Source organism: Cetorhinus maximus, chromosome 8, assembly GCF_964194155.1.
Source record: "Cetorhinus maximus chromosome 8, sCetMax3.hap1.1, whole genome shotgun sequence".
NCBI classification, from domain to species: Eukaryota; Metazoa; Chordata; class Chondrichthyes; order Lamniformes; family Cetorhinidae; genus Cetorhinus; species Cetorhinus maximus.
In genome coordinates this window covers 74,945,666-74,967,825 of record NC_135886.1, presented here as the reverse complement: position 1 = coordinate 74,967,825, position 22,160 = coordinate 74,945,666, and the positions used below count along the sequence as shown (strand labels likewise).

Here is a 22,160-nt window from a genome sequence, read left to right as displayed (position 1 = left end):
AATTGCATCAGCCATGATCTTATTGAATGGTAGAGCAGGCTTGAGGGGCTGAGTGGCTTACTCCTGTCCCTAGTTTGTATGTTCTTATGTACAGTGGCTAGATGTCCATTAATTTTAATCTTGGGACAGTATTTTAATATGCATGTTTTTAATGTTGCACTATTGTTATTTATCGGCTTATAACGAGGAGAGATTCAGTTCAAAATGTCTTCTGATCTGAACTGGTTAAATATTAGTGGAACTTATCCCTTTTGAAATAGGAAGCACATGGCATAGGATATACCGCAAAAACAGGCCATTCTGCCCAACCAGTCCATGCTGCTGTTTATGCTCTGCTTGAGCCTTACCTTGTTTCTCATCTAAATCTGCTATTGTAACCATCTGTTCCTTTCTCCCTCAAGCTTGTCTAACTTCCCCTTAAATGCATCTATATTGTTAGCTTCAACTGGTCCCTGTGGTAGAGAGTTCCACATTCTTACCACACTCTGGTAAAGAAGTTTCTTCTGAATTCTCTATTGGATTTTTTGGTGATTATCTTATATTGATAACTTGCAGTTATCCTCTTCCCCACAAGGAGGCATTCTCTCTGTATCCACTCTAATAAAACCATTCATAATTTTAAAGACCTCGATTAGGTCACCCCTCAGCTTTCCTTTTTCAGGAATGCCAAGGAGTTCATAGCTTAGCATATTCTACACTAAACAAGTCAAAGTCACGTCTGATCTGATCTGAAGTTTAACTATGGTACTGACAATGATGAGGGTTGTTCTAATTCACAGTCCAAGTTTATTAAACCTCTCGCTCAAAATTAAGTATCGTTAAAGATTTTGGGATTATCACAATGCAAAGGTGGAGGAAATGTAACATTTTAGATTTTTGTAAATAAAAAATGACTTAGTGTTATCTTTTGAATTTAATCAGAATGTGCTGCAATTAATAACTTGGTCAATTATGCAGGAACTCAAATACTGATTTAAAAAAAAATGCTGTTGCTGATTAGAGGTGACCTTCTCTGTCAATCATCAGAGTTGAACACCTGCCACCCTAAGCAAGCTGAGCAAGTGGGACTGGTGATTTTCTGGCACAAGTGCTGACAAGAGCTGTTCTAATGCCATCCGTGAGGGCGGTAAAATAGGTAGTGTGCAATTCGTGACTTCTCGGCTTTTTCCACAGTTGTCCATTCTGATCGAGATATGTAAAATCATTTTTTTTTCCTTCTGTTATTTTTTCCAGTTCTGGTATGGCTTTTCAATCCACAATTTTTTTCCTGTTGTTTTTGCTGCCTATTCCTGCTTAGTTTTCTTTCCCATGGCAGTAGATTTGAATGTCCACCACCTGGGTGGTAATCTGGTTGAATAGATTGGCCATCTGTCATTGAACCTGCCTGATTTTTATACCAATAAATTACAATGCCAGTTTGGTCTGCCAGCTTACTGTGCATGTGGTGAAGTGGAAAATGTACCCTGTGTCAACCATTTTTGCAGTAACTTAATTTTTTCAAAGTTATTAGATGGGTTACCCACACTTTTTCACTCACCTTTTCCTGTACAGAAGGTTGTAGTTGTGGTGGAATAAACGGCTCTTTTCTGGAAAATATTAAGAAGTAGATTTATTTTTGGAGCAAGTGGAACTGCAGTGGTTGATAGGTCAGCAGTGGAATAAGCTCCAGTTTGTGTGACTTGTGTTGAATGACCTGCTTCATTGTCTGCTACAGTCTCTCATACTTTGAGAGAATGTCTGCATGAAGCAGAAATAATAGTTAATTATGGATAGGCTTTTCTCGCAATACAATTTATTTTAATCACATGCGTGGTTCAGTGCAATGGTTCTAAAATGGCACCTTGCATTTAAGTTGTCATTTAATATTTTGCTCAATGCAATAATTCGTAGAAGTTAAAAAGTGTATCTGAACATGTAAATATTTCATAGTTAAAAAGGCAGCATTGTCAATGCAATAAATTGTTAACTTGGTCTTTTGAGGGGAATATAGAAATATTTACAGTTTACAGTTGTCTTGCATGACTGAGACCTAACATGTTGATGTCTATTGACAACCGCCATGTGTAACAAAACATTGAATTCATGGTTTCCCCAAACAATTTTTTAACTAAGTCCTTGCAAATACTCTTGTTGATCTTGTTCATTATCCCTTCACCCCCACATAACTCCTATTCAGCTTTAAAGCCATAACTGCTGTATTAACGTACACTTTTATATTTCCATTAAAATGCCCATGCATATTTAGTCTTATTTAGCCTTGCTGGTTTACTTTTTGCACACATCTTTCTCTCATTTCCCAATCATCAACCCACCCCTAGTTTTCTAAATGTTAACAACAACTGATCCCACTTAGGTGGGGTGGAGAGATGAGGGAAGGAAAAGCATGCCAGCATACATTGTATTGGCAGGTTTGTGGGGAAGGGGGCAAGGGTGGTGGTGGATGAATGGTAGAGAGAAGTGTCTAACCTGAGGGGCACTGAAGAGCACCTCCATGTACTGCAGGGTGAGGGGGTGGTGGTGTGGGCCATGGGTGGACGGAGGAAGGTTTTTAGAGAGAAGAGTGCCTTGTCGAATTGATTTGGGGTGAGGAAGATAAGTGCCACCGTGAATTAGGAGGATGGGAGAAATTACATGCCTCTGAACTGAGTTGGCAGGATGGGAAGCAAAGTCTCCATTTACTGAGGTTTGAGTGAACAAAATGTTGAAACTTGAGTGGAGGAGAAAGCAGGAAAGTGACTGTTTCAGCTTCTGGAGGAAGTGATAAACTGATCAAAGTTACTTCCAAAAATAACTGGATACCTGTCTATTGTGAAACGTAACAACGTCTAACTAGAATACACCATTCCTGATGTAAGAAATGAAAACATTTTTGACAGCGATGTTCCTTCATCCCCTAGAAATCTACCAACAGACATGAGGAAGTGGGTAAGGATAGGATTTGAAAGGGGTATGCAAAATTGGCAATTTACCCACACCTCTGGGCGAAATGGCCAGGACCAGATTTGAATCTCCAATCGTTGTAAAGCAACCTAAAGAATATTTCTTTTTAGTAATGAACCATCTACTGCAGAGAGTTTTGAAGTACTGTATAAAGAAAAGTAAGCAATTTCTAAATTTCAAATAGGAAATGGTTTTCATTGAAATTGAGCAAATAAATGCCCTGTGCTTTTTGGAGTAAATATTATAATTGGTTCATCTTCCAATAGCATGGTATGTACAAATGTTATGAAAACCAGGTATTTTCAAGGGGGAGGGTGGGGGGAGGTATGCCTCAGTTCTGCCTGATTTTTTTTTAACCGTTGAAGCTTTTTAACACATTTAGGTCCTCAGTACTTAACTTCTACAAAGAGGAGTAGAAAACTTTTGTTATAAGTCTTTCTCCCCATTGCACTTTGTGTAATTACTTGTGTTTGAGGTATTTTGTGATGGTCATTTTTAAAAAATGTGTAGTCGGCTTTTGGCTTTTTTAGGTTGTCATGTATGAAAGCTTCAAATAACTTCTGGCGATCGTCTAGACATAAGACCTTGAGTTATACCTTGTTCAGCAATTGGCAAGCTAATCAAAGACTGTGAATTGAAGCCTTTGAATGAATGAATGATCATTAATTGCACCCAAAACCTTTTATATCTTGCTAATGGACATTCCATCCTGTGGATAGGTTTGCTGATTTCCTTTACAAGCAGGGATTTATCATCTTTAAAATGTTTGTAAATGGTCTAGATCTGTTTGAGTGCTGTTTACTTCCCATATGGTCACGTGACCAAATAGCATTATTAGTCGTCCTTTCGTTAAATCCGTACCTCCTTTCCTCTTCTGAAGGCATTGAGTTGTTAGAGCCTGATTTTGCAGCACTCTGATTTTGTTTTAGTATGAATGGGTTTTTACAATAAATTAGAATTCATTTGGAGAAAACGGATTTCATTACAGCACAAAAATGAACGTTCCATCTTCATAGGCCCTACAGTGATCTAGTTATTTTCAACCATGAGTTATTTTCGATCCAGAGTGCAAATCTGAGTGCTGATTTCTAATGTGGAGGTTTAGTGGATCTATGCCAGTAGAACCTACTCCTCCACACCGTCAAATATATTCATTACCCTGTGTTCTACAATTGACTTTTTTTATAGCAAAATTAAATTGCCTTTGAAATGCTTTTTTATTTGATACCGTTACCTAACGAATGTATGTGTTTGTTTATCATAATCTCCAGAGGCAGCGAATGGCAATGTCCCAGCAGGCCAGCGACCGCCACCAAGAATCAAAGATATTCAGATCAACAACCAGATTATCAAATTGAAATATTGCTACACATGCAAGATATTCCGTCCACCTCGAGCATCCCACTGTAGTGTTTGCGATAACTGTGTTGGTATGTAGGATATTCGTTATTTGCAATGTGCTTTAAAACAATGTCTGGCTAGGGATGGCAAGTTGCCTCCATTTAGTTTAGAGTGTAGAGGCTTGATTTTCAATCCTGAGTCAGGAACCTGACTCCTGGATAATTTCAAGTTCCTGGCCCTGCACCACATTGGCACATGTGACACTATCTCCTTATGTAGCTGCTCTAATTAGGCCTGTGGCGAGCTCGGCACAAAATTAGTGGTATTGAGCTCTGCAAGGAGATGGGAGGTGCACATTCAGCATGATTGTCAAAGACAAACGGCAGCCATGGGGGGGCCTTAGCAGAAGAGAGGAGGTAGATTATCAAAGGGCCAGAAACTTCACTGTGCAGAGAAGTGGCCAGACTGCCAACTTCAAGGGACTGCGACTGATCTCTCAAAAACACCTAGTGGCAAAAGGTTTTCCTCAAAATCTCCCAATTGCTCCCCGTATTGAAGCTGACAGTTGTGGCTGACGTGCACTGGGCTGTTTATTTGAGAGTTTGCCAATCAGCGAATTTTGAAATTGCCTTCTGGAAGTCCCCATCCCATTAGCAAGTTCTTCAAAGAGCAGGCAAGTGGGTTCCTTGCTTCACAACCTCTGCCCATGCTTTGAAAATTCCAGCATGTCCGAAGGTGTCAGGACACTGACGCCATCCGGGAGCATTTTTGAAGTGCACGTGCTCTGTTTCTCGCCCCCACAGCTGACTGAAAGTCCAGGCAGAAGGAAAGGATCCTGCCACTGAGAAACAGCTCCTATTTCAAGATGTGAAGCCCCTCAAACTGCTGTGGAATTAAACAGTGGAGATGTAGGAATGTGGAACTTAGGAGCAGGAATAGGCCATTCAGCCCTTCAGGCCTGCTCCACTGCTCAATAAGATAATGGCTGATCTGGTTGTGTCTCAACCCCACTTTGCTGTCTGGCCGCCATAACCCTTGACTCCCTTGGTCAAGTAAAAATCTGTCTAAATCTACCTTGAATAAACTTAATGACCCAACCTCCCCTGCTTTCTGAGGACGAGAATTTCATGTACTAACTACCCTTTGAGAGAGACACTTTCTCCTCATCTCAATCTTAAATGGTAGACCTCTTATTCTTAAACGGTGTTTCCTGGTTCTAGTCTCTCCCACAAGTGGAAACAACTTCCTGGTATCTACCCTATCAAATCCTCTTGGGATCTCCTATGTTTCAATAAGGTTACATCTCACTCTCCTAAACTCCATTGGGTATAGACCCAACATTTCTTAAGATAAGCCCCTCATCCCAGCAATGAGTTGTGAACCTTTTTCTGAACTGCTTCAAAAGCAAGTATATCCTTTTTCAAATGAGGAGACCAAAATTGTACACAGTATTCCAAATGTGGCCTCACCAATGCCCTGTACAGCTGCAGTAAAACTTCTCTACTTTTATATTCCATTCCCCTTGCAATCAACAACAAGATTCCATTTGCCTTCCGAATCACTTGCTGTACCTATATACTAAACTTTTGAGATTCACGTACCAGGACTCCCAGATCCATCTAGCACAGAGTTCTCAATCCCTTTCCATTTAAATAGCATAATGCTTTTCTGTTTTTCCTGTCAAAGTGGACAAGTTCACATTTACCCACATTATACTCCATGTGCCAAACCTTTGCCCACTCACTTAACCTGTCTATATCCCTTTGTAGGCTTTCTACCTCCTCTTATTTCCCTACCTATCTTGGTGTCATTGGCATATTTAGCTGCCATGCATTCAGCCCTGTAGTCCAAATCCTTGATGTAGGTTGTAAATAATTGAGACCCCAGCACTGATCCCTGTGGCACTCCACTTATCACAGCCCGCTAACCCAAAAAAGATCCAATTATCCCTACTCTGAACAGAGTTGGCAAGCTGCCTGGTTTAAATTTCAAACAATGCTTGGCAGTTAACTGTCAGTCGCCATTTAACTGGTGCATTCTCCATGGCAATGCCTCTACCAATCGGAGTCTACCTGCCAAGCACTCTTCTTGTACAGTATAATGTTGTTGCTTCCCCAGACATTGGTATTCTTGTGATCGTCCTGATGGGTGCAAGATGAAAAGCTTCGACAAAATGTCTTTTTTCAGCAACATTCAAGTTCTGTGCTACCAAATGATTCTTTGGTACTCGATTCATAGTGATTTAAATGACCCAGAAGAACATCGCTGCAGTTGTTGCCTTTGGGTACAGTGCTTTTAAGCAGTGAGGTGCCTAATGTTTTTGCATCAATGGGCCATTGCACACATTTGATGCATATTTTGTTATCTCAAAGTTTAGATGCTCCTAAATAGTTAATGAACTCAGCACAAACCACATTAAGAACAAAGCTGACTATCAAAATTAAATTATTTGTTTGTGCAGTAGCTTTAGGTTAATTTGAATGGTGATATCTTTTAAATTCAATAATTGAAATGCTGTTCTGTTCTTTATTTCAGTTGAAGGGACAGTTTCAGGTCAGCACAATGAATATTTGCTGCAACACATTCTGATACACTTTGCTGTGTGTCTTTAATAAGTTGATCCACATTGTTCGATTTCACCTTTGGCTAACACAAAAGGCAAATGTCATGTTTATAAATTTCTTTCTCCCCCCCCCCTCCCCCCCCCTACCCCTTATGGTGTTGAAAATTCCTGGGGCATACTTGTAAAAGCAAACAGCCTCCAAAAGTAAAATGTACCGCAGTTCGTACATTAAAATTTGCAGTAAACTGAACAATTATTCTTTTTACAGGGCAGGTCTAGCAGCGTTTTACATGTGATGTGACTGATGGAACTTACCTAGCTTTTTCTATCTACCAAATGTTTTTGCTTCACAGTTTGAAAAACAGGAGCATAATTTGAATTAGACTGGAAAGTTACAGGATTGTGTGAAAACCTTCTCTAATTTCCAGTGTTCTTCCCCCCCAGAACGTTTTGATCACCACTGTCCGTGGGTTGGAAACTGTGTTGGAAAGCGGAATTACCGTTTCTTTTACCTCTTCACCATATCATTGTCATTCCTCACTGTCTACATCTTTGCTTTTGATATTGTACATGTGGCACTGAGTAAGTAACCAAGAGAAAGTAATTACCTGGTCATGTTATTATCCAAAACTTTTACAGTAGGGTATGTTTTTAGAAAATCAGATTAACTGGTTATTTTAAGTGATAGGTCCATCTGAACCTTGCTCTTTTGCTTTTGATCCCTCTGCACAGAGAATCAGGCAGAATGTTGATTTGAATTTTTAAAAATATGATTTTAATTTTCCTCTTTCAGTTGGTAGTATTAGTGATGGGGAATGGAACTTCTTCCTATTTAGACAGCCAGGTTACATTCTGCCCCAACAATGTGCACCAGATCATGTGCTGCACTCATGTGATGTATTTCCATTTCCCACCCTGAAAATCCGCAGCTTGAGTGAGATTGCTAATTTATTACCAAAATCAGGACTGCTTTGGCCTGTGTCCACTAAAAACTGCTCGCAATCCACCCTAAGTAACTGCCTTTCAGGCATTAGAGAAAGGAGACTTTTGTCCCGGGGGTGAGAAGTTATTTTGTGACCCATTATGCTGGTCTTTCATTTTTCTTTCCCCCTCTCTCTCCATTGAAGAGTTCAATCAGTCAATAAAAGTTTAACACAATGTTTAACCTTGTTGGCACAGTAAAGTCCCTAATTTATTTGCATGTGTAGGTTTGTTTTGGCATCCATTCCCCACAGTATTTTCCTTCCTGGGTGCACAACTGGTCAGGGCAGGGTTAGCATTGGGACAATGCAACCTGTGCATTACACACAGCTGCAAGTGAGTCCCCTATATATTTTGTCCAGTAAAATGTAAGGACCCCAAAATTGAATCTTTGGGGCATCCACAAGGTGAAGTCTACCCCCCAACTGCCTATGGAATAGCATCTGACAATAGTCCTTGTTTCAATGGGTCGAGGTGTGATCAGCTAATTTTCTGCCAGTCAAAAGGCTAGCTTTCCAGTGTGCTCTCCACCATCAAAATGGTGAAATAGAGGAAAAATAAGCCAAGAACAGTTTAAATTTTGAGGCAGGTAAAAATGCTTTATTTTTCAGACAGCAAATGAACATGCAGAGTAACTTGTCAATAAACCTCAGACGTTTTATGCAAAATAATTTAACATACCTGGTTCTTTTTGTGGTTGACTGACTTGTTTTTGGCATTTCTCTGGACTATTTTTAAATGTAAAAACTGACCAAGAGCTCCCCGCTCCAGTTCTAGGCTCACATCTGTCCCTTTAATGCAGAAAAATTGGTTTTGCTTTATCACTTTTCTCTTGTGTTCAGCATGAGACACCCGAAGTAAAAACAGAAAATAATGGAAATACTCAGGGATGCCAGCATCTGTGAACAGAGGCACAGTTAGAGTGGAATCTTCTGGTCCTGTTGGTGGTGGGTATCATGGCAGGTGTGGGCGGACATTATAGCGAGAAGGCCAAAAATTGGTTTTACAGCCATGAAACCAGTTTGCGATTGTCCACTTCACCCGTCAATGGCAGGCTATGTTTCCCACTGCCACATGTTGGGAACCTAATTTCAATATTTTAGCATATCATTATAAGCCCTGCTTGTCAGAATCATCCCTGTACACTGAATCAAATTGCGCCGACATGTTTCACAACTGTACATAAGGGACGTGCACCTGACAAACTGCACTTTGCTTGGGACTTCGAGGTTTGTTTGCCTACCTTGCTTCAGGCAGCACTCACGACCATCAACGTCAGGCTTCGCAGGCAGCATCACATCACTTTTAGGGGGAGCTCACAGGCAGGTCTCTACTTACCAGACCAAGTGTAAGGTGGGGGTGGCTTTTCAATGGCTGCAGGGCTATGGCCTGCATGGGGAGGAAGGAGAAGTGGACTCAGCCAAGGGAAGAGGTTGCAGGGCGAGGGCTGTGCTGGGGAAGGAGGTATCCCAGGGGGTGTGTGAGGCACCACGTTGATCTGTGCAAGTGGCCTCCAGGTGAGGGCTGAGGAGACAGTCTCCAGAGGCGATGGGGCCAGTTGGAGATGTGGGAGTGCGTGAGAGTGGTGATGTCCCTTGAGCTGGCAGTGTGTGAAATACCAGTGAATGTGTGATGGGCTTGAGTGAGTGATGAGATGGTTGCCTTACCCTGGTGGCACAGATGAGATCGTTCATTTGTTTTCTGCACTGGTTGGCCGACTGAGGTGTGCAGCATTGGCACTGACCACCTCTGCCACTGCCCCCAAACTGGAGTGGTGAGACCGATAGGCCTTGTGCAGACAGAGCTGGGGTAGAGGATACCAGAAGGCCTCCATTGTAGCCCAGGGATGAGTCACTGAATCGGAGGGCTGCACTCCATGTCCTCACCGGAGCAGTCATGGGCTGCAAGCATTGATAAGTGTGTTCGCGGCTGCAGTTTAAATATGGCATCCAGTGTGAGGAAGAAGTGAGATAAGTGTGGTGGGCAAATCGGAAGTTGCCTGCCAGTGAAATAGCGTGTTTCCTGTGGCCAAATACTTAATGAAGTGGGAAGGGAACGATATGGCGTGAAAATCTGCCATCGCGGCCAGCGGGTAAAAAGTCTTTTTTCACACCACCTGCATTTAGTGCAAACCTGGGATGATACCGCCCTTGATGTTTCAGGTTGATGACCTTTCATCAGAGCTCATTGACATGTCTCTTCACAGATGTTGCCAGACATACCGATTATTTCCTGTTTTTGTTTTGGATTTCCAGCATCTACAGTATTTTACCTGTGTGTATGTGAGCAACCTGTCTGCCTGACCTGGTGTTCAGCGATACTAGTAAACCTCCCCTTTCTGGGCCCTCCCCTTTTTGGGGTGGTGTTCTTATACCATCTCTTGCTATCCTCTGTGAATAGAGGTCATCCTGGCTTAATGAACTTGGAATATTCCCGTTGAAAGCAGACTGAGCTGCAGCATTTCCCAAATGGCTCATGTATTTGCTGCATGTGTTCAATGTGTGGCTCATTCATAAACAACACCTTTGCCTGAGCAGCTGCAGCCAGTGGCTTTTTAAACTTAAGAAATCAGCTTTTAAATGCAACTTATTTTAAGATCCTTTGCTTGAGATAAAGATGAAAAACTCTTGTTGGTTTTAGAAATTTTAGAAATGTATTGATTTTAGTCCAAGTGGAGCTAGAAGCTTCCCAGAAACAACAGTGAATGCTGTTCTTTAAACTGTTGGTTCAGAGAGAAATGTTAGACTAGACATCTGGGAATCTTCCTGTTTTGCTTAACTGCCAAATAACAAGATGATGATAACAGCCAATGCCAGCCTACAGCCAGCCTCCAGACTTGCACTTAGTAGGTACATTAGTAGGTAAATGGCATGAAAGACCATCCTGAACAGGGGCAAAATGCAGCCATCCTTGACAGCTACTTTGCCAGCTTGCCTCAGTGTGCATCCTCAATCACCAAGAAGGACAGGAACAACAATGTGAAATATGATTTGCAAGTTTCCCTCCAACCCTCAATGGAGCATAATGTTGTTCCTTTTTATTAGGCTAATATTATGGAGTTCCCTATCCAACATGGCATGCAAACCTCATCACAACAAGAGTTGCAACAGTTCAAGAAGAAACTTCACTACCACCACCTCCAAGCAATTAAGAATGAGAAATATAGTGTCACTGGTATCCCTTGAACAAACTAAAAAACTTAAATTGATTCATTTGGGTGGTATTGTTTATCACTTAAATTATGCGCCAACTTGTGCAGTGAGGTCTAAGGAAATAGCAGGATTCTTGAGTTTGACATCTAGTTTTGGCCATGCCTGGCAAGTTGATTTATGATGTTTTGGCTGGATCTTTAGACTTAGCTTGGTGTGGACCAGATGGTGGTCTGCCCTGCAGTTAGCTCCTTGCATGGCACTAATTGCCTTTGTCAGCTCTTTCCTTCTGCCTGATAAACACATAGTCAAGGAGATGGCAGTGCTTATATTGTGCGTGTTGCCAGGTTGTTTCATATTTTCCTTTTGGGGGACACTTGATTTTGGTTAAAGCAGGGTCATGCTTGGCACACAATGAGGAAAGTGTTCGTTTGCGAAATGAAATCAGCCATGATCGCATTGGAAGGTGGGGCAGGCTCGAGGGGCTGAATTGCCTACTCCTGCGCCTAATTCTTATGTTCTTTCCAACTGCATGTTGACAAAGGGTGCCTGCCCATGTGATATGGTCATGTTCAACTCTGGCATTAGAATGGCTCATAAGGATAATTTCGTTGTCTTTAGGAATTGATCACAGGAGGTGGTCCAGATCATCACAAACTCTTCTTTACATTGCCACTGTTAGTCATTGTGGGGACATATGCATTTAAGAATATTGAGTGCCTCCCGTGTTATTGCAGGGGAAGGCACAGGCTCAGAGATGTGCCTGCAGGCATCAGCATTAGATTTGTTCAGGGAAATTCTTTGATTCCTCCAGGCTGCCTCCCCAAAGCCACAGAGATAGTAATATGAGTATGCAGATAACTCAGCCCTAGCTACCTTCAACAGGGACCTTTCCACAGCATCCAGACCACGGTAAACATTCTTGAGCGTTGCCAAAAAATTGAGTCTCCAAAACCAAGGTTATGTTTCTGCCTGCACCAGGCCCACAAAGCACCAATCATAATTGTTGATGACACCAATCTTGAGGTTGTAGAAAAATTCTCATACCTTGGCAGTGTGCTCTTTCGGGATGCCACTATTGATGAATATATCTGCGCATGCATCCAGAAAGCAAGCTCTAGCTACAGCTGACTCCATGATTGTGTCTAGAAGCAGTTTGGCATTAAACTGTAGACTAAAATCAAACTCTACCAGGCCATTGTCGTTGCCACCCAGTTGTGTGGTACAGAATCCTGGATCTGCTACAGCGATTCCTCATTTGACATCCTAGTTGCTTTCCTAAGTATGACTTTAAGTGAATCAGATTTTCCAATTGGAATTAATGCATAATATGTGGGGGCTGAATTGAAATACTGTCCATTCCACAGCATGAAAGTTGCAGATCCTTTTTTTTGCAAATGTTTCTCCCCCCCCCATTTTGTTTTGTGGTGATTTTGTTTGCTGTTCGTAAAATAAAGCAATCTTCATTGTAGCAATTTTTATTTTAGAATTACAGCTAATGAAGATTTCGACAAATGCAATTGATTACCGAATGGGCTGTTTTGACAGACTGCTGGTTTTTCCAAACCAACTAATTATTTTGCCCATTTTTTAAAGCAGTATAATCCATAAAACCATAATTGTATTCACACCTGGTGGTCTGAAAATGAGAGATTTTCTCTATCCTCAAAAAAAAAAGTTCAGTCAAAAAGTATAAATGTAGTCATTATTAAAGCAATTGCATAAAAGTGCAGATCAAACACTCACTGCAAAGTAGTTTACACCAGAAGATTAAAACAAACGCCTTTCCTTACCCATCAGTGATAATCTGATGCCTGTGTCTTTGGCACAATTGTAACCTCATTTCCTAGCCTTTACAGCTGTGCCATTTTTCTGCTGCTTCAGGCTTTCTCAGAGCTTAATTGTGTTGCTGCCTGGATTCTGAAAATGATGCCATGTTTTTGCTGCTACTGCCACAAGACTTCTGCCATTGACGTTATGTTCAGAATCCAGGAAGTTGCTATTGTGTTTAGAGATGCCACAAATTTGCATATCTTTGGTATAAATATGTCAAATATGAATTTCTGATGGAGTGCCCATCCTTTGTAGGCCCACTTTATTTTACCTCCCCTACCCCACTTTTGTCTCTTGTGTTGTTGAAGGTTTTGTTCTCCTACCTCTGGCCTGTCTGTTCAAGATATTTTCCTTTTATAAAACAGGATCCGTGGACAATGGTTTTTTAAACACACTGAAGGACACACCGGGGACATATCCTTTTGAGAAGGAGTTAAAAACAAGCATTAGTGTTTGAAATTATAAGCATATGTTGTGTAAACCTGTTGTGGCTTCTAGGACTTAGAAGATTTGTGTTGCATGGTAACCAGTGGATTGCATGTATTTTTGCAATTTCATATACAGTTTCTTAGTTTTGCTTAAAAAATAAAGTTAGTGAAGAAGTGAGGTAATGTATTTAAGATTGGATCAGTGGCCTCTGATTTAGTTCATTTCCACTGGTGGTGGTTGGGGCTACAATAGGTCTAAGAGCTCTGTGGTCAAGGAAGGAAAAATTCACATCCTGGAATCTGGTAGGTGAGAGTTGGGGAAGACATAATTGGATTTGAAGGTAATACTCCTGTGATAAAATCTCACATTTGCAACCAATATGTTCACAAAACTAAGAATTGCCATTTGGGTGAGGTATAAAACTACACTTTGCACAATGGAACTATAACACACAAAGCAGTCCTCAACATAAGAGAGATGAAAATTGGTAAAAATAGATGATAAATAGATGTACAGAAGTTGCATACATTGAGTGATTAGGATATTGCATCTATAATTTCAACTGCCCCGACCCATTCAGATTGTATTTTCCACTTATGCCTATTATCTTGAACACTTAAATGTAGGCAGCTCAGGGTTGAAGGACATGGGGCAGAATTTTGCCCTCGGAAGGCAGGTGGGCCCCACTGGCTCGGCGGCGGGCAGACAGCCGACCCCTGCTACCGAAACGGGGCCTGCCGCCATTTTGAGTGGGCGGGCCAATTAAGGCCCGCCCAGCGGCTTGCCCATCAGGAAGCGCTATGTGCTTCCTGTGCGGGGGTGGGGAAGGGATTTCCCCATCTGTCAAAGTGTGCTCTTTCGCACATGCATGCAAAGAGCGCACTGCTCCCTGAGACTAAATCCTGTCTCAGGGAGATTAGTGACAGGTAAGAAAAGTCAAAAAATAGAAAAATTTAAAAATTATTAACGTCTCCCTCATGTGACAATGTCACATGAAATGGGACATGTTAATAAAAATGATACAAACTTTATTTGACTTTTCAAAAACAGACATGAAACCTCATCCCGCCGGTGGATGAGGTTTCATGCTTTATCAGAAGCCCACTGGGGCTCCTGGCCTGCCCGCCAGCCTTAAGGTTGGACGGGCAGGGTCTTTAATTATCTTAATGATCCTGTCAATGGCCTCAATTGGCCATTGACAGGTCGGCGGGCGAACAGCTGATTTCGCTGTCACCTGCCTTCCTAAAAATTTAAAGGGACCGGGATGACGTCGGGGGTTCCTCCCGACATCATCCTGCGTCATTTTCCTGTCGGCGAGCGGGCCCCACCCCCAAATCGCTGACAGGAAAATTCAAGCCATGATATTTCCCTTGGGATAAGTTAATATTTAGTCAAATCACACTTTAAATTGACCGTAGAAGATGAGTGATGAATAGCTTAGCATTTACAAATGTCGAAATGGGATTATTATTTTAATGCTCAAGGGAAGCATTAGATATTGCTTTTATCAAACTTTTCACAACTTATTCAGTTGAATTGGCTGATGGATAGCTAACCCTTCCTCCATTGCTAATCTTTTCCATTGATTTGCTACCCTCTGCATGAAGTTATTAAACTTAACAGGGAGGTTGAAAATACAGTTTTAAGCTTAAGGCTAGAATTTCATTGTAGAATCTGTGGCAGCTACACTTACTGATGTTTATCTTGTGTTAGACCTTTTTGGAACATGGGAACAGGAGTATGCTATTCAGCTTGCTGAGCCTGCTCTGCCATTCAGTTAGATCATGGCTGATCATCTACCTCAAAGTGCAGGAAAGTGGCAATCTCCACATCCCGTGATGTGCGTAGTGTCCAAAAATCTATTGATTCCTGTCTTGAACACAGTGAGCTTCCACAGCCCTCTGGGGAAGAGAATTCCAAAGATTCACCGCCCTCTGAGTAAAAAATTCCTCCTCCATTTCGGTCTTAAATGGCCTATCCCTTATCCTGAGATTATGTCACCTGGTTTTAGACTCACCAGCCAGGGGAAACATCTACATCCACCCTCTTTAGAATTTTGTATGTTTCAATGAGGTCACCCTTCATTCTACAAAATTCTAGGGAATACTGACCCACTCTCCTCAGTCTGTCCTCATAAGACAATCCCGCCATCCCAGGGATTAATGTGGTGAATCTGTTGCATTCCCTCTATGGCAAATTTATCCTTCCTTAGATAAGGGGATCAAAACTATACATGATACTCCCAGGTGAGGTCTCACCAAGGCTCTATTCAACTGCAGCAAGGCATCTTTATTCATGTGCTAAAATCCCCTTGCGATGAAGGCCAACATACCATTTGCCTTCCTAAATGCTTGCTGCACCTGCATACTAATTTTAAGTGACTCATGAACAAGGGCATCCAAGTCCCTTTGGACATCCGCACTTCTGAACCTCTCACCTTGTAAGAAATATTCTGCCTTTCTGTTTTTCCTACCAAAGTGAATAACTTCACATTATTCACGTTATATTCTACCTGCTATGTTCTAGCCCATTCACTTAGCCTGTCCATGTCCTCTTGAAGCCTCCTTGCTTCTTCCTCACAACTTGTGCGCCCACCCAGTTTGGTGTCATCAGCAAATTTGGAAATATTACAATTGACCCCCACACCCAAATAATTGATATAGATTATGAACAGCTATGGACCTAGCACTGATCCTTGTGGTACCCCACTAGTAACAACCTGCCACCTTGAGAATGATCTATTTATTCCTGTTCTTGGCTTTCTGTCTGTTAACCAATCCTCAATCACACTAGTATATTTCCCCAATCCCATGCGCTCTAATTTTATTTATTAACTGGTGTGGGACCTTATCAAAAGCCTTCTGAAGATCCAAATACACCACATCCACTGGTTCTCCTTCATCAATGCTAGAAGTAATATCCTCAGAAGCTCCCAGTTTATCAAACATGATTTCCCTTTCATAAATCCATGTTGACTCTGCACAATTTTACCATTCTTTTCCAAGTGTCCAGTTATCACATCCTTTTATAATAGATTCTAACATTTTCCCTCCTATTGATATCAAACTAATAGGTCTGTAGTTCTCCATTCCTCCTTTTCCTCCCTTCTTAAATAGTGGGGTTACATTTGCTCCTTTCCAGTTCTCTGGAACCTTTCCAGAATCTAGAATTTTGAAAGGTAATCATTAATGCATCCACTATCTCTAGCCACCTCCTTCAGCGTACTGGGACGAAGCTCATCTGCTCCAGGGGATTTATCAGCCTTCAATCCAGTTAATTTTCAAGTACTACCTCTTTACTAATACTAATTTCCTTCAATTCTTCAGTTTCACAAGCCCCTTGGTCGCCTAGTAATTCTGGAAGATTTTCTGTATCATCATCTGTGAAGACAGACACAAAATAACTGTTTAGTTTCTCTGCCAATTCCCTGTTGTCCACTGGAAATTCTCCTGTGCCCATCTATAACGGGCACACATTTGTTCTAGCTAATCTTTTGCTTTTCACACACCGAAAGAAGCTTTTAGTCTGCCTTTATGTTCCTTGCTAGTTTGTATTCATATTCTTTTTTTCCCTTAATCAGTTTCTTGGTCCTCCTTTGCTGGGTTCTAAATTGCTCCCAATCCTCCAGGCTTATCACCTTTTTCTGGTATCCTTTATAAGCCACTTCCTTTGATCTAATGCAATCTTTAACTTATTTTGTTAACGCAGTTGATTTACCTTTACCTTTGGGTGTTTGTGCCTTAGAGGAATGTATATCTGTTGTAGACCATGTAGTATTCTTTGTGTATTTTACCAATCCATCATAGCCAACTTGCTCTTCATACCTTCATAATTTTGTTTCTTCAGATTTAATACCTTAGCTTCAGAATGAACTATATCGTATTCAAACTTAATGTGAAATTCCATCATGTTATGGTCACTCTTTCCCAAAGGCTACTTTACAGCAAGGTTATTAATTAGCCCATTCTCATTACACAACACTAAATCCAAAATACCCCGATCCCTAGTTGGCTCCTCTATGTACTTCTCCAGAAACCCATCACATTCCAGGAATTCCTCCTCCATGGCAGTAGTGCTGATTTGGTTAATCCAGTCTTCGTGTAAATTAATGTCCCTCATTATTACTGTATTACCCACGTTATATGCATCTATAATTTCCTGATTTATGCCGTGCCCAACATTACCACCACAGTTTGGTGGCATATAAATAACTCTCACCAATGTTTGCTGCCTCTTGCTGTTTCTTGGCCTGAACTGATTGTACATCTTGATCCTTCGATCAAAGTTTGTCTCTTAACAAGGGACAAGACCAGTACATTAGTAAGAGCGTTACCCTGCCTCCCTTTTCCTTTTTGTCTATCCCTCCTAAACGCTGAATATCTTTGGACACTCTGTTCTCAATCTTGGTCACCCTGTGGCAACGTCTCTGTAATGGCAATTAAATCATAGCCATTTACCTCAATTTGTGCATTCAAATCATTAACTTTTTTATGAAAGCTGTGCATTGGTGGCGATTCAAATACTGAAATAGTCCATGTCCAAATGCAGCAAGACCTGGACAGTATCCAGGCTTGGGCTGACAAGTGGCAAGCAACATTTGTGCCCCACACATGCCAGGCAATGACCATCTCCAACAAGAGATAATCTAGCCATTGCCCCTAGACATTAAATGGCATTACCATGACTGAATCCCCCACTATCAACATCTTCAGGGTTACCATTGACTATAAACTGAACTGAACTAGCCATATAAATACTGTGGCTACAAGAGCAGGCCAGAGGCTAGGAATCCCGCAGTGAGTAACCCACCTCCTGACTCCCCAAAGCCTGTCCACCATCTACAAGGCACAAGTCAGGAGTGTGATGGAATACTCCCCACTTGCCTGGATGAGTGCAGCTCCAACAACACTCAAGAAGCTTGACACTGTCCAGGACAAAGCAGCCAGTTTGGCACCTCATGCACAAACATTCACTCCCTCTGCCACTGACACACACTGGCAGCAGTATGCACTGCTGGAACTCACCAAGCCTCCTTGGACAGCACCTTCCGAACCCATGATGGCAACCATCTATAAGGACAAGGGTAGCAGATGCATAGGAACAACACCACATGAAAGTTTCCCTCCAAGCCACACACTGGCCTGACGTGGAAATGTATTCCGGTTCCTTTACTGTTGCTAGGTCAAAATCCTGGAACTCCCTCCCTAACAGCACTGTGGGTGTGCCTACACTACATGGATTGCAGCGGTTCAAGAAGGCAGCTCACCACCACCTTCAAGGGCAATTAGGGATGGGCAATAAATGCTGGCCTGACCAGCAATACCCGCATCCTATGAATGAATAAAAATAAAGTGCCTTTAATTCTGCTTTTTTAACTTTATTCTCAATTCTGATCCTATTTGATGCCTGCTTATGCTTCATATGTCTTCTATTTTTTTTGCTTTCTACTTCCTTTTGCCAGTTTTGCTCCCCTCGAATCTGAGCTCCCTCTCAGGTTTCCTGCCAATCTAGTTTAAATCTTCTCCAACAGCTCTAGCGAATCTCCCTGAGGATGTTAGTCCTCGTCCTCCTAAGATGCAACCAGTCCATCTTGTACAGGTCCCACCTGCCCCAGAACCATTCCTCGTGCCTCAAATCTGATTGCCCCCCCTCCTACACCAGTTCTCCAGTCACGTGTTCAATTGCTCAATTCCCCCATTTATATGATCATTAGCACGTAGGACTGGAAGTAATCCTGAGATTACTGCTTTAGAGGGCCTGCTTTTCAGTGTCCTTCCTAGATCCTTGAAACCTGCTTTCAGGACCTCATCCCCCTTCCTATCTAAGTCATTGGTACCAATGTGGGCAACGACCTCTGGCTGTTCACCCTACCCCAGAAGAATGTCCTGCAGCAGCTACATGACATCCTTGACCCTGGCACCAGGGAGGCAACATACCATCCTGGAGCCACACCTAGAGTCATAGAAGCACCTGTCTGTTCCCATAACCAATGAATCCCCTATCACGACTGCTCTTCCCCTCTTCTTCCTCCCCTCCTGTACAGCTGAGCTGCCTGTGGAGCCATAATTTTGGCTCTGATTGCACTTCTCCGAGGAACCAACGCCTTCACCAGTATCCTACACAACCTGCCTGGTTCTCTTGGACTGCCTGGTTCTCTTGGACTGCCTGGTTCTCTTGGACTACCTGGTTCTCTTGGACTGCCTGGTTCTCTTGGACTGCCTGGTTCTCTTGGACTGCCTGGTTCTCTTGGACTGCCTGGTTCTCTTGGACTGCCTGGTTCTCTTGGACTGCCTGGTTCTCTTGGACTGCCTGGTTCTCTTGGACTGCCTGGTTCTCTTGGACTGCCTGGTTCTCTTGGACTGCCTGGTTCTCTTGGACTGCCTGGTTCTCTTGGACTGCCTGGTTCTCTTGGACTGCCTGGTTCTCTTGGACTGCCTGGTTCTCTTGGACTGCCTGGTTCTCTTGGACTGCCTGGTTCTCTTGGACTGCCTGGTTCTCTTGGACTGCCTGGTTCTCTTGGACTGCCTGGTTCTCTTGGACTGCCTGGTTCTCTTGGACTGCCTGGAGGTCACCCATTCCCTTACTGTCTCCATGCTGCCAGCCTGATCATCTCTCTGAATGCGCTAAACACATAGTTGTCAGCCTCACAGATGCGCCACAGTGACTCCAGCCGCAGCTTGAGCTCTGAAACCTGGAGCTCAAGTTTCTGCGGCTGGTGACACTTCCTGCACATGTGGTGATCTAGGTCACTGGTAGTGTCCATGACTGTACTAAAGGGGACACATTCCATGTGACCAAGCTGCCCTGCCATGCCTTGATTTCACTTACGCTAACTTTATTTTACTTAAGTGCAGAATACTTTAGTATTCTGAAAATTCACCAAGAATGGAATGAATTTTACTTATCGCACCTTTCCCAAATTGCTTCATAACTGATGTACCCTTGGAACGTAGTTGCTGTTGAAACACTAGGGGCAGACCTGCTCGAGCATGAAATTACATGCGTTGACATCGACTGAGTGTGCCAACGTCAACGCGCAATGGTTCGGTCGGCGGGCGCGTGCCGAAGTCAGCAGCGTGTCTGCCCACAATTAAGGCCTGTTAAGGTCATTAAATAATCAATTAACCTAAATTTTTTGCTGCCCGTCCCACCTGATGGTTGCTGGGCAGGTGGAAAGGCCAAGCGCTGTTTGCATTTTTTGGAAACCTCACCAATGGGTAGGATGAGGTTTTCAAAAGCAAATTAAAAATAAAATAAAAGTTTTACAGTTGAATTAATAACATATTCCTGCTCATGTGACAGACATGTTTTATAACATTTTTATTTTTATTTTTGTTTTTTTTTAACAACGCTTCATCTCCCTGCGGCAGCTCTGTGCCTCGGAGATTGTGAAACCCTCACTCACCGCTTGCCCTCCTCTCCTCCCCCTGCCCGCACAGGGAGCACTGAGATCTGTCATTTGCGTTTCATGTTGGCTGGGCCTCAATTGGCCTGCCAGCATGAAACCGCGGCCCAGTGCTGATCATGGGCAGCAGTTGGCTTCCCGACGACCTCCTCAGAGCCCGCCCGCCAAGGGCAAAATTCTGCCCCAGGAAATGCTGTAGACCGATTTCATACAACAAGGCCCTACAAACAGCGATGATGTAAATAACCAGAGACTCCATTTGTGGTGATGGTTTTGTTGAGGAATGTGCAAGTTTGCATACAAAATCCAAGGGGAGATGAATTTTCGGATCACTACTGGTTAGGAATTACTGTTTATAGCAGGCTAACGCTCAAACTCTTCATAGGGCATTTTTAATGCAATCCAAATGGGTAACCCCATTTAAGATATTGTGACTTTGTTCCACATTTTTGCCAGTCACAAGCTTCCTGTAACAGGGGGTAAGACCTCTGTTCCAAAACAGCAGAAAGGTCATATGCACTAAGCAATCATCTGCTGTGATTACGCATGGTAATTTATAGCCTTGTGTCTGCCTAAGTTATTTAACTTGAACCAAAAAATCTTTCAGCTACTTCTCTAGTATCAGCTTTTGTTTTGTAATAATTGAATATCACATGCAGAAAAGGATGAGTTTCCTGTTCTCAGAGGTGGTGATTTCTGTGGAGGAATAGTCAAATTTCAAGCTTTACCTTAGAAACAACCTTCCTTGGAGTTTGCACCCCAAATACTCAATTTGTGAGCACAGTGGGTGACTGAAGCATGCAGATTGGATTTGATCTTTGGCCCCTGCCAAGTTCAGTGATCTCAGCCTGTTATATTTCAAACCTCTAGGGTGCTTCAGACTTGGGAGGGGAAAATCATCAATGATACTCTTCTGGATCATAACTATTCCAGTTTACAGTCTCTCCTTGTAACTCTTCTTTCCTAATCTGAGCAGTTCATAATCCCAGCTGTCTGTTTTAGTTGCTCATTAGTTCACCATCTTCAATTCCTGGATGCCTTTCTCTTGATGTGATCCCCACTCCAGCTCTCTGCCTTTAAGACCCTCCATATAGCCCCCTCCTGACCAAGTTTCTTGTTACCCCTCTGCAACTCTTGTCCTTTGGCTCAGTGTCAACATTCTTATGGGAGGTTTTGTGATTCTCTGCATTAATTGTGTTTATGTTGCAAGATTGTTGCTCCTAACCCCACCTCCTTTTTTTTTCCGCCCCACAATCCCTGTAAAATACCCCTTCATTTGACAAGAGGCAGTGGTGTTGGACTAGAATTGCTGTGCTGGAAAATGTAAGGTTTAAGCAAAAGCTTACCGTGTATCCACAACTGAACTCTGTTAGGAGCTGAAGCTTTGATTTACTCAGTTTCTGCCACACTATCATCTACTGAGTCTCTGCATGTATTGTGAGTTACTATTACAAAGTATTTGCAGCAGGAACCACGCCCTTTGACCCACAGGTCCATGTCATTGTTGATGTTCTACATG

General features: G+C 42.5%; 1 protein-coding gene across 1 annotated transcript in view; it reads left to right on the top strand.

Annotated features, from left to right (window-relative positions):
* zdhhc9 (zDHHC palmitoyltransferase 9) overlaps window positions 1-22,160 on the top strand; it is a 106,812-nt gene that overhangs the window by 72,497 nt on the left and 12,155 nt on the right. Inside the window, exons 3-5 of the mRNA XM_078547063.1 lie at window positions 4,212-4,370; window positions 7,289-7,426; window positions 13,173-13,221. Of these exons, the coding sequence (XP_078403189.1) occupies window positions 4,212-4,370; window positions 7,289-7,426; window positions 13,173-13,221 (346 nt within the window). The remainder of the gene's footprint in view (window positions 1-4,211; window positions 4,371-7,288; window positions 7,427-13,172; window positions 13,222-22,160) is intronic.